Source organism: Mauremys mutica, chromosome 1, assembly GCF_020497125.1.
Source record: "Mauremys mutica isolate MM-2020 ecotype Southern chromosome 1, ASM2049712v1, whole genome shotgun sequence".
In the NCBI taxonomy this organism is placed as follows: Eukaryota; Metazoa; Chordata; order Testudines; family Geoemydidae; genus Mauremys; species Mauremys mutica.
Window position 1 is genome coordinate 73,915,817 of NC_059072.1, and position 21,924 is coordinate 73,937,740.

Genomic DNA, 21,924 nt, shown 5'->3' on the forward strand with positions numbered 1-21,924 from the left:
CTCTGTTTTTTGCCAAATATTTTCATTCTTCCTTGGTTATGAAAATATTCTTTTGTTTAAATGACAGACAACATGAATAGATTATCCTGTTCCTCACCCTTACTTTCTCCAACAACATGCATCTTTAGTAAATAGAGTTTATAATAGGCAAAATGGGGCAAGTCTGAGGAGTTGTTGGGAGCTCTTTGTTAAAAGGGTAGCAGTACAATATTGGTTCGGTTAAGCTCAGACACGAATGCGTAATGAATCTTTATGATCTTTTGCTCCTACAAAGTATTCATATTTGCCTAAAATTAACATCGTAAATTTGAACTAATGAGCATTTTCTCCCACAGTGCCATTAGCACCTCCTCAGGATTTGGCTATTTTCAACTATACTGCCTACTCTGTGTGGCTAAAATGGAGGCCAAGTCCTCAGCCAAATGGTGTTATTAAGAACTATAGTTTTAAGATTCAAGAAAACATGAGTCATACCATATTTTATCAGGTATGTTTATAATATTTAGTGGTGTTTTAAATATTTGAAAAAATATATTTTATTTTTCTGGCTATCTGACTCATGTCTCAAAACCAAAAATATGTAAGGCATTTTATATGCCTAGGTATGTCCTGCATTAATCAAAATTATATGAACTCATAACTTAAATGAGGTGATTTTCTTTCCCCTCCTAATGTTTCGTTATAAAAGACACTGAAAAAAGATGTTATGGAAATGCATGTATATTGTGGGCTAAATCATATCCTTAAGACACAGTCCGCAGTGAGGGATTGTGTGGAGGTTCACACTCCTCCTCCCTCAGCCATATAATGTCTGTTATGGGGCCACTCATCACGCAAGGGAATTGTATTGTAGTAATCAGTCCCAAACAGGGATCCAGGCTCCATTGTTCTAGACCCTGCACATATGTGTAATTGAAAAGACAGTTCCTGCCCCAAGCCATTTACAGTCTGCTACTACAACCCATGAAGGTATGCCCAGGATCCTGTGGAGTTGCGGGGGACATCATGTGGTCTTGATAGAATAGGGACAGAGCAGTTTCTACGTCTGTGCACAGGGACTTCTGTTTTGCTTGCCATTATGCAGGACATGTGAAAGCTCCTCCATTGCACATCTGAGGACAGGCCAGACAGAATCCAACAGTAGGCAGACTCTGCATGACAGTTAAATGTGATAGAGACCAGCTTCCTTCATGTTGTCACAAGAAGAGTAGTATATGCAAGTGAGCAGACTGTGTGGAGTGCAGCAGTGGGACAGGCAGACCAATTCATGCAGAGGGAGATTGCAGCTTGTAGTGGGTTAGCAGTGGTCCCTCCCTCTCTGAGTCAGTGGGAGGCTACCCCGCCTCACTGGGTCGTTGGGAGTCACCCACAATTAGGGAATTAGCAACAGCCAGCCTGTAGCTGTGGCCGACTGTCCGGGCAGAGCGGTAGTCAGTTGGGGTCTCTACCCTGCAAGCAGGGACAAGGAGCAAACAGTTATGGATCCCGGCCCGCAGTCAGGGTGGGAGTAGCAAGGAGTCTGTAGTTCGCACCTGTACTCAGGGCCAAACAGCAAACGGTTATCAGGCCAAGCCCTTAGTCAGAACAGGGCCGTAAGGAGTCTATGGCTCTGGTTTGTATTCAGGGCCGAGCAGCAAGAGGGTTGGACATCTTAGCTCCAGCAGATGGCTGACAAACACAGGCTTCTTGACCTAAAGAGGAGAGACTGCCACCCCAGGGATGATGTGGCAAGGGTAGGGGGATGCAGGCCCACCCAACTCCACTGCATCCCAGCCCAAGACCCTAACAGTGGCAGACTGGTCTGCTACTGGGTCAGCGGAGAATCCAGCCACAACACACTGACTGGGTCTCTGGCAGCAACACAGCCAGATTAAGGTCGGCGGCCCCAAGGCCACTTCCTCCCTCCCCTCAGGGTGTACCTGGATCCATAGGGGTCCTTCGCTTCATCTGGAGAGAAGGCCCATGGTAGTCCCAGGACCTGCTCCATGGCTTGGTCAGCAGGTGGGTCCAGCAGCTCTGGCCATTCCTTTGCACTGCAGGGGTCTGCTGCAGTCTCGCAGCTCAGGAGCAGGCAAAAGGCATCTGGCTCCTTCGGTGGCTGCAGCTCAGCTGAGCGCCAGGACCTGCTTTTTATACTTCCTGTTCCTTCCTCTGACTTCTGGTGGGAGGGGCAAGCACAGCCTGGCTCCGCCCACCAGGGTTCACAGCATGGTCCCTCCCCCCTCTGGCTCAGTGGGAGGCCACGCTGCCTCACTACAGAGCTAAGTTGTATAATTAAACATCATTTTGAAAAATCTGCATTTGTTTTCCCAGTAGAACTGAACAGCTCTCCCTACTGCTTTTACAGTCCCATGAAGAGATGGCTCTGAGTGCTGCAGGAACAGCTGTTACCAGGGATAGCCTATACTCTTGCTTCTCCCTCCCTGCATGTTTCTACGTTGCCCAAAATAGTCTCTTGTATCTGGTAGGGGAGAAGAAATCACCTCTATCTCTTTCTCTCCAATTGCTGGACAAAGGCTGGAGGGACAGGAGGGGCACTGTGCCATAAACAAGCAAAAATGAAAAAGTTAGCCAAAGTGACACTTCAAGCTGGCATCAACCTGTTATATAGAAATCCTTCCCTTCAATCGAATCTATATCTGAAGAGGTGCTATCAGCGATAGAGGCAGTGCAGGTGGCGAGGAGGGTGTTTGTTTGTGACAACAGCTCTCCAGGCTGGCACAGGATGCATATGTGAAGTTAGGCTGCTGATGTGGTACTACTGTAATTATAATAACTTCCGTTGACAAACCTTCTTCACAAGCCACAGTGAGGGAGAAAGAGTGGAAAGGAAGGGAATGGGAAAGCAGTGTTTTCAATCAATCAAATAATATCTACTCTATGGTTTGGCTCACTCACTAACATGAATAGGAACTAAACCCTCAAAAACAAGCAGAGGGGCAGATAAATGTGATTGCTTGTTGTTATTTGCTATATTTTATAGAAGCTCTCCATTGTGTCTTTCTCATTTTTTTGTTCTGATATTTTGTAATGTTATTTCTGGCGGGGTGTGTGCGGGGGAGGAATCTTGAAAGAGGTACCCCATTCGTACAGAAAAAAATCTGGCTTGTGCACATCTGAAGTAGCACGATAAAGGATTTGACCCTGCTTGGACTATTTTGTGTGATGTGGAGACATGAAGGATGCAAGAGACAAGACTGCAGTACCAAAACTCTCATTAAATCAGTGTGGGGAGTATGAGACCCAGTGTGTCCAAATATGTGGATTTTGTGCTAACAATTGTGTTTTTCTTCTAAGAACGTTTCAGGTTCGCACAGTGACGCAAACCTTGTTGGATTAGAGCCATTCAGCACCTATTTTATCAGTGTCTCTGCTTTTACAAGAGTTGGAAATGGCAATCAGTTCAGTAACATTGTCCAATTCACAACAAAAGAATCAGGTTAGAAACAGTTTTGGGTTTTTTTTATGAACTGCAGCATTGTCTATGCAGATTTCTTTTTATAACTGAACAGCATTCTTCCTTTGCTCTCCAAATGTAATGGAACACAGAACTATATCATTGTCACAACATGCACTCGCATTCCTATTGTACCTGATAGGTGAGGTCTTTACTTTTCAAGTTCGATGTTGGAAGTCTGAAATTAGAAATATCCTAGATTGAAGATAGGCATATATGGCTCCTATAAATGGCACACAGATAGTAGGAGGAAAATTAGATAAATATCAAACTTTGGAGACTAAAGTTATATTTTAGATCACTGTGAAAGCAACTGAGTTACAGTAATATCACAGGCAGCTGGACAAAGAGAGGGCTAATGAATCAGAAGCTACTTTTTAAGAAATACAAATGTTTAACATTTTCTGATAACTTGTTTAGGGAAAAAAGACAGTCACTAATTAAACATCTTCCTTTGTGATATCTCAGTCTTTCAGACATCTGGGAAGAACTATGCAATATAATTGATTTAATTAATTAACTACTTACTAGCTGCATCTTGTGCTTGACACATCCTTTGAAGTTACAGAAGCTAGAAAACTGCCTTTTCGCTTTCTAAACATGGACACTGAGTAGAAAGCAGAGAAGAGAGGGGAAGAGAGCACAGGCAGGATTTAGCCTGCTAGGAAGTGTTTATTTTAAATGACTAGTAGCTATTTAATATATTTTTTTACTAGTAACAAATGTTTATCATGTTGTTTAAAAGTGATAAAATGATAATATGAAAAAACTGAAAATTCTCTAAAGCTATAGGGCGAGATCTCAGGGTGCAAGCAAACTATACGGAGCTCAACTCAGAGCATTTGAGTAAAGATAGTTTACAAAGCTGCTGTACAAGGCTGCTGCTGCTGGGCCAACTCAGGGCATCTCTCAGGCTGCCCTAGTTTACAGTGGCTGCAAACAGCCAAGGAACATCAGGATTTGGGGGTCTCCTTCTCCTTTTGCTTTTCTATTCTAGCACTGGAAAGGAGGATAAGCCCCTACATTGGCTGTACAGCCCTGGAAATTCACTTTGATGCTGGTATCCGAGCCATGGTGTTAGACAGCTCTTGACTAGTTAGAAGGCCAAATTTCCGAATGCCATTTTATAACATGTACTTCTGTACCAGATCTGGACTGGCTACAGAGCTTGCTTATACACAACAGATGTGTTGACTAAAAGATCTTTTAATGCTCTGCCAGGCATGGCTGAAGTTTTACACACTCTGCCACCTAATGGCTGAACCATATAATACAGTTTAGCATTCCCTTAGATCAGTGGTGGGCAATCTGTGGCCCATCACGGTAATGTGATTGTGAGCCGTGAGACATTTTGCTGACATTGACCATCCGCAGGCATGGCCCTCGCAGTTCCCAGTGGCTGTGGTTTGCCGTTCCCGGCCAATGGGAGCTTTGGAAAGCGACGGGTCACAGGGACGTGCTGGCCACCGCTTCTCGCAGCTCCCATTGGCCGGGAACAGAGAACCACAGCCACTAGGAGCTGCAGGGGGCCATGCCTGCGGACAGTTAACGTCAGCAAATGTCTTGTGGCCCGCAATCAGATTACCCTGATGGGCCGCAGGTTACCCACCACTGCCTTAGATCACTTCCTTTAAGTTCTACGTTCCTACCATTTACAATATTTACACTATCATGCTATCTTTGAATTTCAGTATGTATCAATCTGTTAAATGTCTCTCGTTTTCTAATTACATGGGCCAGACGCATAGCAGCTTGATATCTGAGTTGCCAGGACTTGCTGTGGTTATTGGAATCCTTGAGTCATCTTCTTGTTCTGCAACAGCCATCTGTAGAGTTTGCTCTGCTGATTGTTCTTTCTGAGGAATAAACCGTAGATGTCAACGGTTTCTGTTGAACTGTCCACTGTCGTGCTCGATCACATATGATCTGGGCACTGAATTATTTTTCTTTATGATAGCTGGAGTTGTCCATCCTTTTTCTCCATCCAGTTTGACATGAACATGGTCACCAGATTCTAGACCTGTCCGTTTTCTACCTGAGAAATGTCTATTATAAAAGTGTTCATAAGCTCTTTTCACCTTTTTATCTGATTTGGCTACTCTCTTTATGTCTGGCCACTTTGGAAATAGGTTCTTTTCCAGAGCTGGAACAGTAGTTCTGAGTTGCTTTCCCATCAGGAGCTGTGCTGGACTATGTCAGTAGCCACTATTGGTGTTGATCTGTAACTCAGAAGAGCAAGGAATGGATCTTCTTGCTGTAGGATTTTCTTGTCTCTCTCAGCTTCTCCATTTGCTTGTGGGTAATGTGGACTGCTAGTAATATGATCAAAATCATATTTCATTTGGAATTACTTAAATTCTGCTGCAGTGAATAGTGGTCCATTGTCTATCACTAGTTGTTCTGGAATACTGAAGTGAGCAAAAAGTACACTTCAGTTTCTTGATAACACTGCAACTTGGTATGTCTTTCAAGTACATTATTTCTGTATACCTGGAAAAGGAGTCCACGATGACGAGGTAATGGTGTCCTCTGAATTCACATAACTTTTCAGCTAGTCTCTTCCGAGATCTGTCTGGCACAGGTGGTGTTATTAAAAGTCCTTTGTGTTGTGCTGGCCTGTTAGTTCTGCAGTGTTCACAGGCAGATACAGTATTCTTTATGTCCTTGCTGATGCCCGGCCAACACACTGACTGCTTCACCTGTTCACAGCATTTTGTTAATCCTTGATGTCCTTTTTGGGTGAGGTTTAGGATTTCTGCTCTCATTTAGTTTGAAATTATGATGCAATTGACTTTAATCATGAGTCCATTTGACTCGCATAATTGTCCATGCACTGCAAAGTAACCCCTTGTCACTTCCTTAGTGTCCTTTAAATGTGTGGGCCAGTCACCTCCGTGTAACTTAGAACATTCTGAAGTTGCGTGTCTGTCAAAGTTGCTTTTTGTAGCTGTTGTAGTCTCTTTTATGACACTGCTTTGTATCATTCTCCACACCTTTACATCATCTTTGAACTCATGGGTAGTTGAATGCAACGCTGGGCTCTATGACAGACTGTTTGCTACTAAAAGACTTTTTCCAGGTGCATATTTAGCAATTGGATTAAATCACATTAACCTAAGCAATAGACATTGTTACCTCAGTGGTGCTTGATCCAAGTCTTTCCCACTGTTGAGGGTTACATGTAGTTTATGGTCTGTTATCAGTATAAACAAATCTAATCCACAAAGATACCTGTAAAAATTCTCACATGCCCATAGGCTTGCCAGGCACTCCTTTTCAATCAGTGCATATCGTTTTCTGCTTCTGTGAGTGTGAGAGAAAAATGAAGCTGGCTTCCACTAAATTCCATATTGTTGAAACAATGTACCACCTAGGGCCATAGCTACTTGCATCCTCACTGACCATTGTGGATTTGTGCACATCATAGTACTTGAGAACTGGAGCTGTTGAGATAATTTCTATTACCTTTTTATAGGCAATTTCTTGTTATGGCTCCCATAGCCAAGTTATGTTGGACTTCAGTTCATTCAGTGGTTTTGTCCCTGTAGAAAGGACTTGTGGATACCAACCAAGGTAATTTACCATCCCCAGTATATGTCTCAGTTCTGGAACATTTGTTGGTGCATTCAATTAATTGCTTTTACTTTCTTGAGGCTAGGACTGATTCCATCTTTGTTTATTGTCTGCCCCAAGAGCTCGATTTGGAGTAGACAGAAAATGCATTTTTCCTTATTTAGCTTCAGTTCAGACTGACTGATGAGGACTTTGTTGAGGGTTTTACTGTATTCTTCCATGGAAGACCCATATATAAAAATATCATGCACTAAGACTACAATTCCATTTGTATTTGTTAACAGTTCTGCCTTCTTTCTTTGGAAAATTTCAGGTGCATTGATAATCCCAAAAGGTAATCTTTGAAAGCAAAATCTCTCAAAGGGTGTGATAAATGTTAGTTTAGCACTTTCTTTGGCTAAAGGAGTTTGCCAGAATCTGCTCAAGGCATCAAACTCAGATAATACTGTAGCTCTTCTCACTTTGGGGAGGGAAGTCATCCAGTGTTGAGAGGATATATTTTGCTCTTACAACAGCTCCATTAAGTCTTTTAAGATCCACACAGATCGTATTTTTCCATTTTTCTTTATAACTGGTACTATTCAGACACACATGTTGTTGGCTCAGAGTTTTTCTTGATTATGCCAGTCTTCTCCATTCTCTATAACTCAGTTTCCCCTTTATGGAGTAATGGGAGAGGAATCCGGTAAGATAGATGTACACTATATGGTTGAGCATTGTCTCAGGGTTTTTTTATACTGCATCTCCTTTCAACAGTCCAGTATCACCAAATATTCCATTGAGTTCTTTCACCTCCCTCACTAGGCTCAGCATGGCTGCCACGTTGTGGCTGATAAGGCAATTGGTCTGTGGTCCTTTGATCAAATACATTCTGAATGCAAAGATTTTGTCTTTGTAAGTTGTTTTTGTAGTGAACTGGCCCATGCAGTACAGAATACCTCTCTGGATAGTCAGAGCTGTGTCAGGTGACTTCAGCTCTCGGAGGAGTTGAAGGTGATTGTTAGTCCCTTATGAGATGACTGTGACATCAGCTCCTGAGTCACTTTTAAAGTCAATAGTCTTGTTATGAATATTCAGTCATCACAAGTGATTGATCCCAGAAATGGCTCTTGATTCTTTGTAATATGAGTCAACTCCCTGACTGCTTTGGTGCAGCAAACAGCTGCAAAATGTCCATATTTCATGCATGTATTACACCATGTGCCTCTAGCTGGACATGCATCATCTCTTGGGACATGACTGTTTCTACACTGTGTGCATGTAGGTTGGAATTTGTCCCTTTTAACCTAGGAGTTGTCTGTCCTTGCCTTATGGATCTTATGGTAATAACTTTTAGCACTTGTGCTGCATTTTTTAACAGCTTCTTGTTTTTCAAGTTTGTCAAGTTGCTGTTGATTTTGGTCTCACCAGCTCAGATTGTTTCTCTGAGAGACAAAGTATGCATCAAACATAGACAGAACCCTTTCATAGTCATGTTTTTGACTGTATTAAGTAAATTCAAAGGATGTAAGGATATGTTCTGCTTGCTTCACCATAGCATAAATTAAAGAAGATACCTGTATGTCTCCAGTATCTTTGTGGAGTTTGTTTGCAGTTTGAAATCTTGCAAAATACTGTTTCCAGTTTGACCATTGTGAAGATTTGTCAAAGCTGAAGTTCTCTGGAGCAGTGAAGAGTTGCATGTGTATGAAATCCTGCAATCTTTGTTGCTTTGTTCCTTCTGTCTGCAACCTTTATTGCTTTGTTCCTTCTGTTTGCAACTTTTGTTGCTGTTTTCCTTCTGTTTCTGTTCTTAGTTTATTCCTGACTCCGTGTCATGTATTTCTGTATCACATATGGATTGGCTAGAGAGCTTGCTTATACACACCAGATATGTTCACTATAAGATCATTTAATGCTCTGCCAGGTATGGCTGAGGTTGGTTTAAATAAGGTATCTTACATACAGTGCCAACTAGAGGCTGTACAGTATCATACAGTTTAGCATCTGTTACAGTCTATATTTTTAGCAGCTGCTTGTCCCACCATCCTTACAGTAGGATTTTGTCCTGTCCAGCAGCTACAGAAGCAGCCATCAAAGCTGTCTCTTTTGATCAGTGACCTCATAGCCTCTCCCACATCCCTCCTTTCAGAAGGCTGCTTCCACTGGATGACACATTGCCCTTAGAGTGAGACCAAGTAATTTTAAAACTCTTTCTTCATATTTTCTGCTGGGCTCATTGGGCCCCTCCCCTTTTCAGCCATTTTTGGCCACTGAATCTAAGGGCTAGCCTACAGATGAAAGTTAATGTAGAATAAGTTAGGGTGTGAATTTAAAGTGGACTAAATTTTCCTGAATTACTCTATGTGTAGGCACTTGTATTCTGAAATAAGAGTGCCATATTCCAAATTAGCCTATTCCATTTAAACTAATTTGGAATAAGGCACACACATTGTGGTATAGCCTACATTTTATTCCCACTCTTTTTGGAACACCTCTGCCCCACTGCAACTCTCCCATGCTCAGCAAAAAAGTTTTTTTTTAAAATCTCCCCCAGTTCAATGTTCTCCATTGAGTAGCCTGACCTTTTATCAGCTCTTGCCATCTAATTTAATGTTTCTGTGACTCTCCTCTGAGCAGATCCGTCACAGCCACACAGCTGCTCCTATCAGACCAGTCCTCGTGTCTCAGTTTTCCCCATCTGTTCCATGCTGCAGTTTGGCTTTTGTGGACTTGGCCACATCAAGGTCCTGCTTCTTCCAGCATGTTCCTGTGTCATGGAGGTGTTCAATATCAGGACTGCAGACAAGCAATAGAAAAAGATACTGCAGCCCATAAGTGCTACCTTGTGTATAGAATCCCACTAAGTCCTTGAAACACAGGTACTGGTCAGCGCATTCCCCTTATCCTTGCATGGATGCTACTATAAACTACCCTAGGGTCTGAGATGGCATAGAACTAGCCCCAGAATTGAGAAGCCACAAACATCTCTTTTGCATCTCCCTCACCCGGGTGCACTCAGCACTAACTGGGTAAAGGATTCAGCCCTATGCCTTTATCAAAAATACAAAGTGATCTCCTTTCTTCTGTAGCTGCTACTTTTGAAAGGAGTACTCTTCAAACTCTGGAGAGAAATATATGTATTTTTAAAGAGATCCGTTTTCCTCTGTACCTGTAGTAATTAGTATGTTTCCCTCTTTCTGGGATATTGATTCTAGTCAATTTCCTACTGTATGGATTACTGGACATCGCTTCACTAGAGAGAGAGAAAAAAACAACAACACCTTTTTCTGTTGATTCTTTTCTCTTAGTTAGTACATCCCACAATCTGACTTTCCCTGGGAAAATTTAATCAGTTGTTCCATAACTTGGAGCCAGTTGTTTGTTTTCATGTTAAATATATAATACTGTTTTTACCTATGAAATTCGAAGAGCTGCCCAGGAAGCTTTACGAGAATTCATCTTGCGGGGAACGCAAATGGGTGGGACCAATAAAGTAACTGCTGCCTATGAGTGACAGCTTTGAAGACTCCCCCAAAACTCCTGGGCAGGACACAACACTACTGTAGGGATTACCAGCCATAGGGTATAGTAAATGAGAGAAGGAAAGCTAAAGGGTAAGTAAAATTTTCTTTTGGAGTGTATCAGTTTCACATTACTGTATATGTTCCACTGTGCTGCTGATTAGAAAAAATGGGGGAAATGTGGGTGTAGATGGGAGAGAGAAGGGAAAAGGGAGTTGGAGCATATAGTTAGTTTTAGGAAATATAATGTACTATCACTCTGTTCATTTCAAGCACTGCTTCAGTAATGTTAATAATTACTGGAAATAAAGCTTCCATAAAATATAATCAAGGACATTTCTTCATTTAAAACACTTCTTGCCCAGTGTTCTTATTACAGTATTAATTATCTGGCATTGGAATGCATGACCCTTATTATAGACATTATACCTACATCTCTGAGTATACTATAATGTGATTACCCTTTTGATTGTTTGGAACGTTAACCTTTGGTGCATGTGTATCTTTTAAGCTCCAGATGTTGTCCAGAATGTTCAGTGTACTGCAACAAGTTGGCAGTCGATTCTAGTGCACTGGGACCCACCTTCTAAGTCAAATGGAGTGATTACACATTACATCATAATATTTGAAAGGAATTCTACAAACATTTCTGCTTCTGATAAGGTGCATACTTTCAGAGATCTGCTATCAAATATTTCTTACCAATTTAAAATAAAAGCTGCAACATCTGCTGGTGAAGGAAAAGAACAGATATGCAATGCCAGCACATTTCCAGAAAAAGGTAACAATTTTTGGATTTAAAATTTTACTTTAATTTAAATGACAATTGAATATTTAGATCAGTGATGATATTCTTACATTTACTACAGCATCCCAATCCTTTCCCTAATCAAGTATAATCACAGTTTAAATGTAGTATCAGAGGGGTAGCCGTGTTAGTCTGGATCTGTAAAAGCAGCAAAGAATCCTGTGGCACCTTATAGACTAACAGACGTTTTGGAGTATGAGCTTTCGTGGGTGAATACCCACTTCGTCGGATGCAAGTAGTGGAAATTTCCAGGGGCAGGTATATATATGCAAGCAAGCTAGAGATAACGAGGTTAGTTCAATCAGGGAGGATGAGGCCCTGTTCTAGCAGTTGAGGTGTGAAAACCAAGGGAGGAGAAACTGGTTCTGTAGTTGGCTAGCCATTCACAGTCTTTGTTTAATCCTGAGCTGATGGTGTCAAATTTGCAGATGAACTGAAGCTCAGCAGTTTCTCTTTGAAGTGTGGTCCTGAAGTTTTTTTGATGCAGGATGGCCACCTTAAGATCTGCTGTTGTGTGGCCAGGGAGGTTGAAGTGTTCTCCTACAGGTTTTTGTATATTGCCATTCCTAATATCTGATTTGTGTCCATTTATCCTTTTCCGTAGAGAAAAGGATAAATGCTTCTTGCTTGCATATATATATATACCTGCCCCTGGAAATTTCCACTACTTGCGTCCGACGAAGTGGGTATTCACCCATGAAAGCTCATGCTCCAAAACGTCTGTTAGTTTAAATCTAAGATCAGATGATGAGAAATGGGGCCTGCTCTCCAAACCCTGTCTTGAAATGTCCTTGATTGTGATCCCAAGGACACAGGTTATCATGGAATAGCCAATGGAGAAAGTCAGTGAGACTTGGAAGTACAAATGAAGAGTTACGTTCTTGCCATGTTAAGTTTGAGTTCTTATTTTATTCACACTATATCATCCAGTCCTAGTATGCATTGGCTCATAGCTAGATTGGGTATGTTTTCATCTTTTTGCTGGTGACCTCACCTATTGAATATTATTACTGGGAAGGTTTTGTATGAAATAGTGGTATATCTGCCAGTGACATGCTCTGTTTTAATGTTAAATAGCCAATACTGAGAATTCACTCATTAGAAGTGCTACCATTCAGAGGTTGTTAATCAATAAAATCATTTAACTTTCTCCAATATTTGTCATCTTAAGCTACCGTTGAAATGAACTTTTTAACAGGGGAAAAGATGGCAACCATATAGACAGTTTAGGAAAATTAATTCCTGTGCCTTTTTAATAAAGAGGTTATCTTCACACTTTCTTTTTACTATTATATATTTAATAATGGGGCTACTTTTTCAGTGACACTACTTGCATGAACGGGATCTTTAATTTGCATCTCCAGCCTTGAAAGGCCTGGATACATCCAGAAACATATAAGCTCATTCCCAGTTGGAATATGTTTTTCTCTCTCATCTCTAAAATAATAACTCATTAAAACACATAATATTACTTATTAGTTTCTCTCTGTTAATTGGAACTGTCTATCTAATTGTCTTTCATAAATAATGATGAGTCAGATAAGTATGGTGTTAATGTCATATCAGAAATTCTTGCATACAGTACTAGTGGGGATATATTGGAAAGTATATTATAGTGTAACATTTTTCATAAAGTTGAGGTTAATAGGGCTATTCACATGCATGTGAGGGATACAGGGTTGGTACCCAGTTTGTATCTGCATAAGTTCTGCCTGAATATTAAAGAAGTGAAGTGTAGTTTGTCCAGCTCTGATAGTTCAAAAAAGCTTCTAGTAAGTGACTTTCTAATTCTTAGGCAGACACAAAGCAAATACAAAAATTGGTGGCGAGATATATTAAAGTCTGATTTGCCAGAAGTTTAACAAATTCCTCTTTATTCTGTGATCTCTTATTGTATGGACCTGGGAGCTATGCCTATTTTTACTTAATTTTCCATCTAAGAAATATAAAATGTTGGGTTACTTTTTGTTTCCTTGCGATAAAATTAGCGAGAATTCATAAAATGGGATGCCTTTAATGATACTTGAGTGTTGAAAGGGCAGATAATTGGAATTATAGCTGGAAGAATATGGACTAAACAGCATTAATGAAGATTCATTCAAATTCTGATTTGACTGTTCAGTTCAACCATGCTTGTGTACCTTTTCGGATGTTGTTTGTGAACATTCTCATGCCTTTTATTTTTTTCTGATGAATGTATGGGGGCATCTCTGTACTGCATAGGACTGCTGTATTCACATGAAAAAAAGCATATTTGTATCTGAGGAAGAATATCTGCTATTTGTTATTTACTTCTCAGTAATTGTTATGAGTTTTCATATAAATATTTCAGTTATCCAATCAAATAATAGACAACACTTCCACATGACTTAGTTGTGAATGATGCCATGAATGATGAATAGTGAATATTTGAAGTGAACAGTCCATAAACCACCAAAAAACTGAAAATTGTATGTTCAAACTATTTAACAGATCTTTATGAACAATTAAAATATTGTATACACTGGGATTGCTATAGAAATTATTGCTAAACAGAATAAAGAGCTGTTAGCTAACTGATCTACAGTGAATAAGGTTACCTAATTCACTTGGAAAATATATATTTAGAGAATTTACAGTTTCAATCCAACTCCCGCTGAAGTCAATAGAAATATTCCCATTGACTTCAATTGGATGATAACCTTTAAGAGGTGCTCCCCCATCATAACAGTGTGAATTTATTTTAAAAGCGTGTATGATTAGGGTGACCAGATGTTCAGTTTTTAAAGGGACAATCCCATTTTGGGGGACTTTTTCTTATATAGGCGCATATTACCCCAGCCTCCATCCTGTTTTTTCACAGTTGCTCTCTGGTAACCCTATGTATGATAGGATATTGGAATGTAGTCCATTATTTTATTCTTTGACTGATATAATTTGAGATATTTTTCTCATTTATTTGGGCATAATGTTTTCTCTGCATCTTTTGTATTATTGGGGAAAAATCAATTAATTTATAGATTTCAATGTAGCACCATGTAATGTTATGTGTGGGTTAGGTATTTATTTCATTGAAATGACAGGGCATGACTGAAAACTCATTAGCTTTGCAACCCCCATTTTAGTGCATTTTTCAAATTTTTATTCTTAGGAAAAAAAGTTTATTTTATTAGTTTTATTTACAACAGTGCCTGTCCAACATTTTAGGTGCAGAACATTAATGCATTAAAAAACTCAGTAGATCAAATTGAGAATTAAAGGAACTTCCAGTCCATCACAGTAAACTTAAACTTCTCTCCCTCCATCCTTTGCCATTCAACCCTACTCAGACCCTCAAAAAACTTCCACTTGGAAAAATCTCGGGAAATAGCATCTTGTATTATTTTCTTGAAAGTCTTCTAATCTGGACTCTGATGGACCAAGGGTGAAGTGATTACCAACCCCTTCATGCCCTTATTCAGCAAAGCACTTAAGCACATTCTTAATTTTACGCATGTGCTCAAGTCCTCATGCAGTCAATAAGACTTAAGCACATGCTTAAAGTGAGGCATGATCTTAAATGCTGGGTTGAATTCTGATAGATATAAGCATGTGCTTAACTGCTTTACTCTATCAGGGCCTACACTAGCTATAATTTTACTGGGAGACACTTCTTTTTTAAACCCAAATTTGATTTATTTTGGAATACCATGTGCATTATTAATGGGAGATTTGACTGAGTAAGGGTTGCAGGACTAGGCCCTAGAACTACAAAATATGGATTATTGCTCTAAAAGAACTGTAGCTCAGACTTGTGTTGTTTGCTAAAATTTAAACCAAATGTTACTTAGTCATATTTACAACAAACTGGTTATTAGTAGGACAATATCTTCTTAACTGTGTGTTCACATGAATTGTTTTCTGATGAGTGGCTACTAAGAATCGAAGATTCATGGCAGGGAATGGAAACAGTTTTATAGCTGTTGTCAGCTTCTTATTTATGGTGGTCTAAGATTAGTTACAGAATACATAGCCAGCACTGAGTCACTGACAATGCATTTATTTTTGACATAAAGTGAAATCAAATTTGGTTCAGTGTCTCATTGCATAGTGTCTGACCTTTACATTCCTTGCAAAGACTATTTGATTTTTTTTTACGTAAACTTGTTCATATCTGGGTATTACTAAACATGGATCATGAAGATTAAATTTATGAGGAGATTAGTGTTTGGTGTCTACTCTAGTTTTGCTGTCATGGTAAACCACTTGTACCAGGGTAGAGTATGTTATGACCCACAAAAAAATATATGAACTTTGTGATAGTTACATTACTTTGTGTTTAAATAATTTATATAGGATATGAAAGATAATATAGCAAGATTTTAGGACTGAATAACTATCCTTAGATTATATCCAAGGAAAGATGCATATTATAATGGGATTTCATTAGGGTTGGGTGAATTTTCAGAGGACAAAAACTACCTTAAACGGTAAGAAAATGTTCTCTAAAAGACTTTCTCTATTTTAAACCTGTTCACATTTACCAAACTCTAGAGTCTAGGACAAATGTAATAGTCATTTGCAAATAAAAATTAAGCATATTAAAGTACCATTTTTAATTCCAAAATGTTGAACGATTAAAAATAGAAACTCTTATTATGTTTCATTTGTAAATTTTATATTTTACTCATCCATTCTCACTGTTTCGTCTGCTCTGAAACTTTTACTTAGACACACACTAAATTAAACATACCATTTTCAGCATGAAGAAAAGATATCAAGTTAGTTTGCCAGGCTCTATTTTCAGTGTTATGGTGCACCGTGTAATTTTCCTTACTGTCTCCTAGTATTATTTAATATTTGTATTGTGATAGCACCTAGGGTCCTCAACCAGGTCAGGATACCATTGTGCTAGGTGCTGTTCATACATATATAGTCAATGACAGCCCTTGCCCCTGAGAGATCCTATACTTTCTTCTTCATAGATTCATAGCTTCAAAGGCCAAAAGGGGCCATTGTGATCATCTAATCTGATGTCCTGTATAACACAGGCAATAGAACTTCCCCAAAAATAGTTCCTACAGAATATCTTTAAGAAAAACATCCACTCTTTATTTAAAAATTCAGTGTTAGAGAATCCACCATGCACCCTGGGCAAGTTAATTATTGTCACCATTGAAAATATATGCCTTATTTCCATTCTGAATTTATCTAGCTTTAACTTTCAGCCATTGGATCATGTTAAATCTTTATCTGCTAGATTGAAGAGCCCATTATTAAATATTTGTTTCCCACGTAGGTACTTGCAGACTTAACCTTAACCACCGCTTAACCTTCTTTTTGTTAAGCTAAATAGATTGAAATCCTTGAGTCTATCACTATAAGGCATGTTTTCTAATTCTTTAATCATTCTCTTGGCTCTTCTCTCAACCTTCTCCAATTTATCAACATCCTTCTTGAAGTGTGGATACCAGAATTGGACACAGTATTCTAGCAGTGGTCATACCAATGCCAAATGCAGAGGTAAAATAACCTTTCTGCTCCTACTTGAGATTCCCATTTTTATGCATCCCAGTTCACATTAGCCCTTTTAGCCACATTGTTGCACTGGGAGGTCATGTTCAGCTGGCCACTACCTGGGCGAGTTTTCCATCACCTACAAGCCAGTGAAACACGGCAGACCTGGTATCGGTGCCACCCACTCGTCTAGGTTCATTCCTCTGAAGTAAATGATGCTTCGGGAAAATGTTTTCTATATGTAAATAAAGATTATCTATCACAACCCCAAGTCTTTTTCACAGTCACTGCTTCCCAGGATAGAGTCACCCATCCTGTAAGTGTGGCTTATGTTCTTTGTTCCTAGATTATACATGTACATTTAGCCATATTAAAACACGTATTGTTTGCATGAGCCCATTTTACAAAGCAATCTAGGTTGCTCTGTATCAGTGACCTGTCATCTTCATTATTTACCATTCTCCCAGTTTTTGTGTCACCTTCAAACTTTATCAGTGATGAGTTTATGTTTTATTTCAGATCATTAATCAAAATGGATAAGGCCAGGAATTGATCCCTGCAAGACCCAACTAGAAATATATCATTCAATGATGATATCCTGTTTACAATTACATTTTGATACCTATCAGTTAGCCAGATTTTAATCCATTTTATGTGTGCCATGTTAATTTGATATCTTTCTAGTTTTTTTAATCAAAATGTCATGCGGTACCAAGTCAAATGCTTTACAGAATCTTAGTATATTACATCAACACTATTACCTTTATCAAACTTGTAATTTCATAAAAAATCAAGTTAGTTTAACAGGATCTTGTTTCCATAAACCCATGGTGATTGGTATTGATTATATTACCCTCATTTAATTCTTTTTTAATCAGGTCCTATATAAGGTGCTCCATTATCTTGACTGGGATCAGTGTCAGACTAACAGGCCTATAATTACACAGGTCATCCCATTTACCCTTTTAAAATATTTGCACATCATTAATTTTCTTCCAGTCTCCTGGAACTTCCCCAGTATTCTAAGATGTATTGAAAGTCAACGTTATTGGTCCAACGAGCTCCTCAGCCAGCTCCTTTAAAACACTTGCATGTAAATTATTTGGATCTACTGATTAAAAATGTCTAACTTTAGGAGCTGCTGTTTAGCATCATCCTGAGATACTAGCGGAATGAAAAAGGTATTATGTGATATGTCAGCCTGATGTAGAGCACCCACATGTGAGATGAAGGGGCTTCTGTGTCCCTTGCTGCCACTTTAAACAAGATCAGGGTTTGTTCCGAAATGAAAAAAAGACTTATTCACTGCTGCCAATCTGGTAGCTTCCATGATTTACTTAAAATATAACGCATTCAAATAATTGCAGAGTGAGATCATGACACAATGTTTTCTGAAGAGCTCCTTCTGTTACAGAAGTTCATTTGGTTCCCATACTTACATGTGCGCAGTATATTATGTATTAATTTGTAGATTCCCCCATTATCAGGTGTGTCTAACTACAAGATAAAGTTAATGAGTTCTAAATTGCTTGTTCACCTGACCTAACAAACACGGTGAACTCTTTGCTGCTGCAGCTTTAGATTTTCTCTTTATTATGGAAGGTCAAAATAAATTTCATTGATTCTTTTCCTTTAAGCAGATAAATCAAAACCAGTAGGGAATTTTACAATACCAATTACTCTTTAGGGAATTCTACTGTTTCTACTTACTAGGGAATTCCATAGCACAAGTCAAATAAAGAAGCTTTATCTTTAAAAAAAAAATCATACACACACACACAACCCTTAATGCTGGTTTAACTGGGTAAAAAATGGTGACAAAATATGTGCAGAGTTAAATTAGAAAAAGTTTGCAAGTCACATGCATTACTTGTTTAAAAGTAAGTGTCCAACGTATGCTGCTTACTATAATGACCCAACCCTTTGAAATGATGAGCATTCTCAATACCCATTGAAATAAATGAGTGTTGAGGGCAATCATCATTTTTACAGGACTAAATCCATTGTGTGTGTTTTACAGTTCAGGAAATCCATTTCCTCCTCTGTATGTAATTCTCAAACCTTTCATACTGTGTTCTTGAGTGAGCATATTAAATGAAGGGTATGATCCTTCTCCCATGATATATTCCAGTTGACTTCAGTGGAAATATTATTAGGCCTGTAGGCCTAAATTTTCAAGTGCTCAGAATCCACAATTGGGGACAGATTTTCCTAAGAGTTCAGCTCTCACTTAGGCAGCTAAACAAAAACTAGATTTTCAAAAGAGCTTATCAGCAAATGTTTTGAGGTCTTTTCAAAATCTGACCCTAGCCGTGGGGGTTAAACTCTTAAAAATCTGTCCATAATATCAGATCAGTGACAAAATCATGGGAAAAATAAAAGCTAACATTTTTTACATTCTTATGTCAGCAAATTAGCATCCAGTCCAAAAAAAGAAAGATATCATCATTTAGGGCCAGATTGTGATGCCTTACTCATGCTGAATGGTACCTTATACCATGAGTAATCCCAATGATCTCAGTAGAGCTACCTGTAGAGTAAAGTACCACTCAATATAAGCAGGACTATCACAGTTTGGCCCTTAAGAATTCTCCATGAAATATAATTTTATCAATACAAAGTCCTCCAAATATTTCTTTTCTTAATTTCCCTTTTTGTTATATTCCAGTATTTATCTGTTCCAGGTTCTTCACTTCACTTCTTTTGATTCTCTTAATACTATGCAGCAGATTTATAGGCTGCCATTATTCTTTTAATGCAAACTCCCTGCTAAAGGCAGCTGTTCTGAAAGCAGATTTCTTTTCATTAATTTAGTTAGGAACTAGGCATACCACATTGCTTTTTTTCTTTTCCCATCCTGCGCAGCTGCAGCCATTGCTTTTCAGCAACCTCTACAGTCAGACCCATCTTCTTTCCCTTCTCGAGCAGATTGGATTTTTTTTTGTCCTTTACTGCTCTTGTGTCAGCTTCTCCATCATGATTAATAGAATTTTTGCTGCAAAACTCACCTGTCTCTCTCTTCATTTTGGCCTAGCTTTATATGCCAATTCCATCAGCCCAGTTCCTTTGCCTGCCTCACTCTGTGGATGTTTGATTCACATTCTGGTGCTTGTTGCATCTGGAATTTGCTTCCACTTAGGTTCTTAAATAAAAGCGTAACCTGAAAGCAGTCCATAAGCTTTGGGGCTCCTGATTAGCATCACAGCCTGGTCAGACTAGGGAATTTAAGGGACTTGGTGCTTGGATTTGAAGTTTGGCCACCTTTAAACACTGCAGGATGAACTTAGAAATTCCTCATCCGTGCACCAATGCAGATACTGAGTTCACTAGTACTTCACAGTCAGTGAGCTCCTCTGGCATAGTTGTTGGAACTAGGGATGCAGGGGGTGCTGCCACAGCCTCTAGCATAAAGTGGTTTCCCTTATATACAGAGTTTGCAGTTTGGTTCTATGGCTCTCAGCACCCACAGTAAAAAAATTGTTCCAGCACCCCTGTCCTCTGTTTCATGGTTATGAATTCAAAAGCTAAATAGAATGAAAACAAACCCTTCATATTTTGACTGCTCCATATTCCTTATTGTGTAATAATGAAAAAAATATAATCAGGAAAGAAAATTTTTCTTAGGTAAATACTTGAATAGATTGATCACATTATAATGAGGCTTGTGATGTATTGGGGGATTTAAACATGAGATTAGTATCAAAGATCTAACCAGCTAGTCAGAACACAACTCTGGACAGTTAATGTCCCAATGTATACCATAACTAACATTCTTTTCTTGCTTTTTATTTATATAGTGGCTTTCTGGAGGCCAGTGAAAGTTAATACAATTACATTTAGATGTGTATTAAAACAGAAACATGTCTATGGGAATATATATGCAGACCTTTGTTACATATCCGATGAAAGCATCAGATCATAAAGGATCATTCCTGAATAACGCAATTTGTTATCTGAATAATTTTACTGTGAACATTGATCACTTCATAGTTGAATCATGTTTAGAAAATTTAAACAAGCTGTATGATTACTCTAGGAGGCATGGAAGGGTTTGTTCAAATTAGTACCATCTGTGGATAGAAAAAGTTTGGGGAATTTTAGTCATTCTTGAAGAATGAAAATCTGATTCTTCATGCTAAAGTAACTATAATCCTGTTTGTATCTGTAACCTAATAGTGTAGTTGTCTTGAAGTTGTCTAGCTGAATGTGCAATTCATCAAAGCAGAAGGTACTGTACCATGGAGTGTCACTGCTGATCACTAGTAATTGCCCTCCGAGTACCTGCATTCTCTTTTTGATGTGCTCAGGACTCAGCATCTTTTCATTTATTCTAAGCGACAATGACATTTATATGTGATTTTCCCATTTAAATGTATGTGATGAGATTAAAATGAATTAAACTTTTTAACTAACATTTAAATCCCTTTTTAATCAACTGTTTAGGCATTGCGGCAGAAAATTGATGTTCTGTGTTTTCTGCTGCCTTACACTTTATTTTGCAGGGCAGAAACTAGACAAATTTTCTACTGAAACAGGCCCGTAATAAATTGGAAATGAGATGAAATAAAAATGAAAGATACTGTATTACAGTAAAAAATATCTATCTACTACTGTGTATACCTAAGGTGCCTATCATCCTAGGTATCTGAAAGGATTTATTCCATCAAAGAGACAATTTTGATCTAGTTTTATTAGGTCCAAGGGTATTATCTTCCTGGAAATATATTTAATTTGTAGTTCACTCAAACTATGAAGTGTCTTTTTCATTATTACTGCTACATTATTGGACTTAATTATGATTTTATGGCATCACCCTGAACCCTTCAGGGGGTGCAGCATGCTCTCCTCTGCAAGGCCAGTCAGATCTGCTTGCTGGAATATAGGGGGGTTAGGCAGGGCCATAGCTTCCTCTTTGCCTCTCCCCTGCTCATTAGAAATGTAGGGACTGAAATTGTGGCCCGCTGCCACATGGAAGGAAGAGGGCGAGAATCCTTGCAGCATTTCCCCCACCCCTTTGTGCACTCAATCTGCCCCATTATTATTAAACCTGTTTCTGTACCTTAATTTCTTCTGTCTCCTTTGTCCCAGGCAGATCTTTGTATACCTTT

At 38.9% G+C, this 21,924-nt stretch overlaps 1 protein-coding gene across 1 annotated transcript in view; it reads left to right on the plus strand.

The window, feature by feature from the left end:
- Positions 1-21,924, plus strand: part of PTPRQ (protein tyrosine phosphatase receptor type Q) — a 207,876-nt gene that overhangs the window by 121,888 nt on the left and 64,064 nt on the right. The window contains exons 41-43 of the mRNA XM_045002531.1: positions 336-487; positions 3,298-3,439; positions 11,045-11,314. Of these exons, the coding sequence (XP_044858466.1) occupies positions 336-487; positions 3,298-3,439; positions 11,045-11,314 (564 nt within the window). The remainder of the gene's footprint in view (positions 1-335; positions 488-3,297; positions 3,440-11,044; positions 11,315-21,924) is intronic.